This window comes from Emiliania huxleyi, assembly GCF_000372725.1.
Source record: "Emiliania huxleyi CCMP1516 chromosome Unknown EMIHUscaffold_148, whole genome shotgun sequence".
Classification (NCBI taxonomy): Eukaryota; Haptophyta; order Isochrysidales; family Noelaerhabdaceae; genus Emiliania; species Emiliania huxleyi.
Window position 1 is genome coordinate 30,638 of NW_005201113.1, and position 7,680 is coordinate 38,317.

Consider the following 7,680-nt stretch of genomic DNA (forward strand, 5'->3'; position numbering starts at 1 on the left):
CCGAATCTCAGAGTCAGGAGGCAAAACCGAATACAGTGCCAAAATGACAGACTCAATACTGGCCCTAAAATCCGCCAGCCTGCTGTCTGCTGCCTCTACTCCCAGCCCGACGCCCTGGTCCCGTGCGAGAGCTTCAGGGATCCACACGGGGCCACACACCGGGGCCGTCTAAGTCGATTTGTACCCGGATTTTGAAGATTGTGGCAAAACCGCGGAGTCAAAAAATGCGTTTAATTTGCGCGCCTGCTGTCCGCCGCCTCCGGCGGCGCTCCGCGCCGCTCCGCGGCGCCTGCAGGCGCCTACGGCGCCTGAAGGCGCCTACGGCGCCTGCGGCGCCTCCAGCGCCTGCGGCGCTGCCGCTACGCGGCAGCTCTTGCGCCTACGTCGCAGGGCGCCTGCGGCGCCCACCCCCCCCCGGGAGCCCCCCTCCAGCCGGTAGTGCCAGTGCGCGCCAGTCCCGTGCCTAGTGTATCGTGCGCGCGAGCAAAATTCTCTTTTTCACCCTCCTTTCAGTCGACCGCTGCCGGGGCCCCCCGGGGCCGCTCGGCCGCTCGGCGGACACCACCCGCCAACGGCATATGGCCACCAAGTTCCCCGCGCCGAGCTGGGCGACGGAGACCACCCACGCCAACCTCGCGCTCGAAGTGCGGAGCGGCGGGACGCTTCTGCGCCGGCACGAGCTCCCGCGCGGCCGCCGCGTGTTTGTGATCGGGCGGCAGGCGGACGTGGCCGACGTGGTGGTCCGCGACGACGAGACGGCATCGCGGCAGCACTGCGCCATCGTGCCGCGCGGCGAGCGCCTCTACCTCATCGACCTCCGCTCGACGCGCGGCACCTTTGTCGACGGGGCGCGCCTCCCGCCGAACGAGCCGACCGAGCTGTCTCCCGGCGCCAGGCTGGCGCTGTCGGACGCGCCGCCGTACTCGATCGAGCTCGTCGGCCTCCCGCGCGCCGGCCTTGCAGCCGCCTCCTCGGTGCCCATCTCCATGGCGGCGGCGGCGCACGTGCCGCCCCGGTGCAGCGGTGCCCTCTGGCTGTGAGCAGCGTCTCTTCACACCTGCAGCTGTGAACAGGTGCCGTCCCGGTTCTCGGGCGACCCGTCCTACTATAACCAAAAGTGGGACCCTGACGCGGCGGCCGCGAGGCGAGACGAGGCGCTTCAGTTGGAGACGAACCTCCGCTGGTCACCGCCTGCGTGGGCGGTGATGGGGACGGGCGCGAGCCTCGCGGTCAACCTCGTCGAGGGCGGGGAGGTCGTCCAGGCGCTCGGCCTGCGGCAGAGTGATTCGTAGTGGATGGTTCAGAGTCATTGCTGGACTCTCTGAGCCAGATGACTCAATCTCCCGCTATCTCCCCCAATCTCCCCCAATCTCCCCCAATCTCCCCCAATCTCCCCCAATCTCCCCCAATCTCCCCCAATCTCCCCCAATCTCCCCCAAGTACTCCCTGAATCTCCCCCAATCTCCCCCAATCTCCCCCAAGTCTCTCTCAAGTAGTGAATGCATCTCAACCAGGCGCTCGACCTGAGCCAGAAGAAGGCGTATGTGCTCGGCCGCTCCCGCGAGCAGGCGGACTACGTCGTCCCAGTCGTGTGTCCTGGACACGTCCACGACATGTCCGAGACACGTCGCCGATAGGCGGACTACGTCGTCCCGGACGAGTCGGTCGTGTGTCCGGGACACGTCCACGACATGTCCGAGACACGTCGCCGATAGGCGGACTACGTCGTCCCGGACGAGTCGGTCTCGCGGCCGCAAGTACCACACCCCCCCAGAGTCTCGAATCCAGTGTGGGTTCAGCTCCGTGGGTGGTGTGGTAGGTCTCTCGGCAGCACGCGGCGCTAATGCACGGGCCTCCCGACCCCCCGCGGCCCGGCGAGGCGCACGAGGCGCTTCTCACGCCGTGGCGCTGCCGCTGCGGCTGGGAGAACCGGCCGACGAACGGCGTCTGTGGCGGAGGCCGCAGGCACGCAATCTCCCACAATCTCCCCCAATCTCCCCGTCTCTCCCGCAATCTCCCGCCATCTCCCGCCATCTCCCCCGATCTCCCGCTATCTCCCCCAATCTCCCGCAATCTCCCGCTATCCCCCCAATCTCCCCCAATTTCCCTAAATCTCCCCCAATCTCCCGCAGGCCGTACGGTTGCGGCGTCAACCGCGCCGTCGGCTGTCCAGATTACAGGTGCCCGCCACCGCCGCGCAGACGGCTCTTCACACCTCTAGCCGTGAGCAGCGTCTCTCCACACCTGCAGCTGTGAACAGGCCCGCCACCGCCGCGCAGACGTCGCTGCACGTGGCGGACCTCGCCTCGACAAAAGGCACGTTCCTCGACACGGGCGACGGCGTCTGGCGGCGGCTGCAGCAGCAGACGCCCATACGAGTGCCGCCCGGCGGCTGCCTCCAGCGGCGCGGCGAGTGCGAGGTGTGAGCAGCGCGTCTTCACACCTGCAGCTGTGAACAGGCGGCCGCCTCCGGCTCGGCGAGTGCGAGACGCTGGTGGTGCGTCCCGCGCCGCCCAGCCAGCCCGCGCACCATCCGACGCAGAGCATCGTGCCGATGGGCGCCGCCGCCCTCGCGGCGGCTCGAGCCGCCGCGGCGTCGCGCGCCGCGGAGGACGACAAGACGTCCGCGTACCGAAAGGCGAGCTCTTCCATCCCTTCACTCGTTCATTAGCGCAGCCCGCCGAGGGGCGATCTCTTCACTCAGATACCCAGTGCATTCACGCAGCCCGCCTAACCGAAAGGCGATGGAGGCGGCCGCGGCCCTCGTCGCGCCGCCCTCTCGCAAGCACGTCTCGGAAGCCTTCTCGGCGCTGCCGCCCCCGCCGCCGCCGCCAGACGAAGAGCAAGACGAGGCGGCGGAGGTGGCGGCGGCGGAGGCGGCCCAGCCTGAGCCGGGGTGGCCCGTGTCGGAGGCGAAGCGGCAGAGGGCGGGACCGGCAGAGGAGGGGTGGGTGGCGTGGGAGCAAGTAGAGTGAGGCGTAGAGCGTGAGCAGGCTAGATCTCTGGGGGCGACTCCGGACGCGCGGGAGCGTCCGGCTAGGACGACGTAGCTCGTACGGCTTTAGGGAGAGACGCGTTCGCGTAGCAGTAGAGCATCTGTGAGTGATGTGCGGCCGGTAGCGGTTCCACGACTGTTTGTTCATAAACACAATACTGAAACAATACTGCGGCGTGCGGGTCTCTCGTAAAGCCGTATAGATAGCCGTATACGCGAGCGACCCCACAGCCGCCCAGGGCGAAAACGCGAGAGGTAAGGTAAGGTAAGGTAAACTTCTCCACACACACTCGAGGTGGTGGGGCAAGGGGGGGCAACCCAGGAGCCTCGCGTCTCCACGTCTGACGACAGGAGCCCCACGGCATTCAAAGTGCAAGGCCCAGTGCGCGTGGGTGAGCGGTGTGTGTGTAGAGGGTTGTCAAACGTTAACTTTGGGCCTCACTCAAAAGTGGCGCACGCGAGCTGCGCGCTTACGAAGCACGAAAGCTGGCAGCTTTCCAGAGCAGTCAGAATCACAAGCTGCGTCTGCTTCCACGGCGGACTCTTTTCGTGACGGTATTGGCGTGCCAACGAAATCGCAGGTACAATGTCGGCAGGGGAGCCAACCCTTTCTGCTTCCGTAGGTGAAGCTCTAAGTTGTGCGTGCTGTCCTTCGAGAAGTTGGCCGGGTAACGCTGAAGGCGTCGCTGAAGTTGGCCGGGTACTTGTGTGAGATTCACGTCGCGGTGCCGACGGAATTTTGCGCCACTCTGTGACAGCATCCATCCCAATTGAGCGTCAACGTAGCCATAACTTCCAGCAAAATCCTCATCACTGCCCCCCGCACGCCAGTATGCCTGCCGATGAAAGAGCCAATTGGCCGGGTGTACGCTGCCTATATTCTCGCGGTTGAACATGTGCACGCTGTCGATGTCTGACCTCTCTGCAAGCCCAAGTAGCCCACGCGCCGCTTGCGGAGTCACCACCACGTCGGCATCTAGTCTCATCGCCCAGCACGTTGTCGCAGTGTGCATCAGCAGGTTGAGGGCTCCGACGTCATTCCAGGCGATCTTAGGAGGCTGAATTGTCAGCACACGGATCGGATACATCGGCTTGTTCGCACGCACCACGGATAGCGCTGAGTGCTCCGACGTCGAGCAGTCGTCCACCACGGTGAAGTGAAACTGCTGCGCCAGGCTCTCAGGCCATGTGGCCCAACCGCGCATGATATTGTGGAGTAAGGCCGGGCTGTTGTAGTACAACACGCCGAGCGTCACAATTCGCTGCTCGCAGGCTGATGCCGCGGCAGCAGCGTTAACTTTGCGTGCCGAACACGCGGCCACGGTGCGCGGCGGCCACCCATCCCCCTGTTCCTGCACATTGCGCGGGGTGTGCTGGTGACTCCAGCGTGGAGAAATGCACAAATGGCCTCGGTGCTCCTTACCGCCATCAGCAGTACTTTGGAGCGTTTCCGCTTGCGCTTCAGCAACTGTTGCCATGGCTATGGGCAGCGCACCCGAGAGGCCTCCTAACCCTTCAGCGAAATCTGAGTCCGGAAGCGCAGTGACGTCTGGCAGCGCAGTTGAGGATGCAGCAAGCGCGGCGCCGCCAGCGGCGGTGACCAAGCCGCCAGAGACGGTGGCCAAGCAGAGAAGAATGCCGAGCAGGCTGGACCAGCCGAGTCGGCGGGCCTTTGAGTTGCGGCGCCACATCACCGTGCCGACGACGGCCAGGGCAGCGGCCGCGGCGGCGACCTGCGGCGGACCCGCCGCGAGCCACGAGAAGGCGCTCGCGAAGAAGCCGGCAAGCGCCGCCGTGCCGGTGAGGCGCGCCGTGGCGGCGGCGAGGCAGGTGGCCCACGCCGCGCCGCGAGCCCCCTTTCCGCTCGCCGCGGTCGGCCAGGAGGCGCCGCAAGCGATGGCGAGGAGGATGAGCACGCTTGCGGGCATGAGAAGCGGCGAGCAGCTCACGAGCGAGGACGGATTCGAGGCGACGGCGGGCGAGAAGGCCGAGGACGCCGCCGAGGCGACGCCGGATGAGAAGGCCGAGGACGCCGAGGCGACGGTAGACGAGAAGGCCGAGGCCACCGCCGTCGGGCTAGGCACGGCGGACGCGCAGTGGCCGAAGGCGGGCATGCAGACGAGGAGCAGCCACCGGAAGGCGCCCTCGGCCTTCGTGTAGCCGCCCTGCACGCAGTTGGCCGCCGCCTTGAGGGCGGCGCGACCGCCGGCGCCGCATGTGCCAGCGCCGGCGCCGCATGTGCCAGCGCCGGCGCCGCACGTGCCAGCTCCGGCGCCGCACGTGCCAGCGGCGAATGGCGCCTTGCCGGACGTGTTCTGCGGCTCGCGGCGCCGGTCCGGGCGGCGGCCGCGGCCGCGGCTCTTGTCAGTCTTCGGCTTGCGCCAGCGCCTTGCCTTGCGCCGGCACTTCCTCGAGCGCCGCGACTGCAAGTCCGCCCACTTCTCCCGTCGCTCGGCAATGAGATCGAGCGCGGCCTTCGCCTTCTTGCGAATGCCCTCCCAGTACTCGCGCCGCTCGGCGGCCGCGGCCTCAGCCAGCCCCGCGCCCGCGACCGCGCTCAGTGGCTTGGGCGCCACGGGCGCAATGCCGCCGGAGGTGGGGACTCCCGGCGACGGCGACTTCTTGCCGTCGGCGGGCGTAGCCTGGTAGACGACGCTCTCGCCCAGCCGGCGGACTTCGGCCTCGACGCCGACCACGTAGCCCGGTCCGGAGCTGCGGGCCGGCGCCGGCTCGCTCTCCCCCACCGCCGTCGGCGTGGGCAGGCCCGGGTAGCAGGTGGTGTCCTGCAAGCGCGATAGGGGCACACGGGAAGGGAGATTATTGCCGGTGGGAGAGCGAGGGGTGCCAGGAGAGAATGCTGCGGCGCGCTCACCGCTGGGTCGGGCGGGTTGGAAACGGTCTTGGCCGGCTTCTCGACCTCCTTTGCAGCCTCCTTGGCGACGGCCCCCTCGGCGGCGGCGGACTTGGCGGCCTCCTCGGTGGCAGACTCCTCGGTGGCGGCGGCCTCCTCGGTGGCGGCGGACTTGGTGGCGGACTCCTCGGCGGCGGCGGACTTGGTGGCGGACTCCTCGGCGGCGGCGGCGGCGGACTTGGTGGCGGACTCCTCGGCGGCGGCGGACTTGGCGGCGGACTCCTCGGCGGCGGCGGACTTGGTGGCGGACTCCTCGGCGGCGGCGGCGGCGGACTTGGTGGCGGACTCCTCGGCGGCGGCGGACTTGGTGGCGGACTCCTCGGCGGCGGCGGGCTTGGCGGCGGCCTCCTCGGTGGCGGCCTCCTCGGCGACGACGGCCTCCTCAGTGGCGGACTCCTCGGCGGCGGACTCCTCGATGGCTGCCTCCTCGGACTCCCCCTCGGTGGCGGACTTGGCGGCGGCCTCCTCGGTGGTCGCCTTCTCGGTGGCGGCCTCCTCGGCGGTCGCCTCCGCGGTGGCCGACTCGGGGTCCTCCTCGACGGCGGCGCTTGGCGGCAACTCCTCGGCGGCGGCGGACTTGATGCCGCACGCCTGGGTGAGGGGAGAACACGCAAGTGTGCGGAGACAGGGAGGCCGTAGGGATGATGACAATCCTGGCGTGCGCACACTCACCTCGGCTCCGAGGAGCGAAGGCGACAGCGACGTGATGCCGACAGGAGCCGTCGGCGCAGACTCGGACGGGACGTCATTGCCGTTGCCGATGACGTCCTCGAGCGAAGCGGGCTTGCCCTCGGACGGGATGCCAGCGGCCTCGCCTCCGGCAGCGTTGACGGTCATGTTGCCCGCCAGCGACGCCTGTGTCAGCCAGAAGGCCAGAGGATAAGTCTTGCAGGTAGGACGAGCGCATTGCCACGTGCAGGTAGGACGAGCGCAGTGCCACGTGCACGCAAACACACGCCTGCTTGTCAGCAAGCGGCCGCGGCGGAGGAGAGAGCTTGAGCACGAGCTTGTCACCGGCGGCCGGCACGAGCTCGAGTTTGAGCTTGTCGAGCATGTTGATCGAGTTCCTGCAGAAGGCTGTGTGTGAAGGACATCAAAACTGGCTTGGCTTCGGATCAATCTCGGCGATCAAGCGCCTACGGGATCACTACTACTACGGACTACTCTGCATTGCTGCGAATCCTTTACTGGGTCGTGGACTACTCTGCCATCGTGCTACTATTATGCTGGAGACTGTGCAGAGCACCACTTTATTGCTGTTCGGACTCCTGAGGCGTCTTTGAGGGGGCGTGGAGAGAGGAAGGGGGCTCAAGAGGGCCGCACCTACTCGCAGCGTACGCAGCTTGAGGCCCAGCTCGCAAGACGCCGCGGCGGTTCCCCTCGCCCCACCTTGTTGTGTGGACCTGCGTGCGCACGACGGCGGTCGAGCGTCAGCAGCATAAAATGGGACGAGCATGGCGCGGGTTCGCGTCGGGCCTCGCGGGAGCGCAGCAGGCATGGAGGCGATTCGCGGCTGCGCGCTGGGCCGTCGCTCTGCCCGCGATCCGGGTGTGCGCCAGATTCGTGTCGCTCGCCTCGGAGCGGGCTGCGCGCGGGGCGTTCGCAGCAAGGGGGGCACGGGCACGAGCGCGCTGCAGCGCATGGGATGTGGGGCGAAACGGCGGGGCACGCTCGCGCAAAGGCCAACACGCGCCGCATCGCGCGGGGCGCGGGGAGAGGCGAGGAGCGCCCGCACCCTCGATGCAACAACCGGGGCGCCGTTCATTGAGCTTCG

The 7,680-nt window shown here is 67.9% G+C and overlaps 3 protein-coding genes across 3 annotated transcripts; 2 read left to right on the forward strand and 1 right to left on the reverse strand.

The window, feature by feature from the left end:
- Positions 1 to 578: 578 nt before the first annotated feature.
- Positions 579 to 1,292, forward strand: EMIHUDRAFT_228476 (hypothetical protein; the record flags this gene model as incomplete). The annotated part of the gene is made up of 2 exons (XM_005786894.1): positions 579 to 1,004; positions 1,074 to 1,292. 2 exons carry the CDS (start codon positions 579 to 581, stop codon positions 1,290 to 1,292), a joined length of 645 nt encoding a protein of 214 aa, XP_005786951.1.
- A 207-nt stretch (positions 1,293 to 1,499) lies between these two features.
- Positions 1,500 to 2,426, forward strand: EMIHUDRAFT_228477 (Hypothetical protein; the record flags this gene model as incomplete). The annotated part of the gene is made up of 4 exons (XM_005786895.1): positions 1,500 to 1,577; positions 1,820 to 1,902; positions 2,133 to 2,180; positions 2,261 to 2,426. The coding sequence occupies 4 exons, from the start codon at positions 1,500 to 1,502 to the stop codon at positions 2,424 to 2,426; spliced, it is 375 nt and encodes a 124-aa protein (XP_005786952.1).
- A 1,862-nt stretch (positions 2,427 to 4,288) lies between these two features.
- Positions 4,289 to 6,960, reverse strand: EMIHUDRAFT_111219 (hypothetical protein; the record flags this gene model as incomplete). The annotated part of the gene is made up of 4 exons (XM_005786896.1): positions 4,289 to 4,347; positions 4,491 to 5,778; positions 5,868 to 6,497; positions 6,820 to 6,960. 4 exons carry the CDS (start codon positions 6,958 to 6,960, stop codon positions 4,289 to 4,291), a joined length of 2,118 nt encoding a protein of 705 aa, XP_005786953.1.
- Between the last annotated feature and the right edge of the window lie 720 nt (positions 6,961 to 7,680).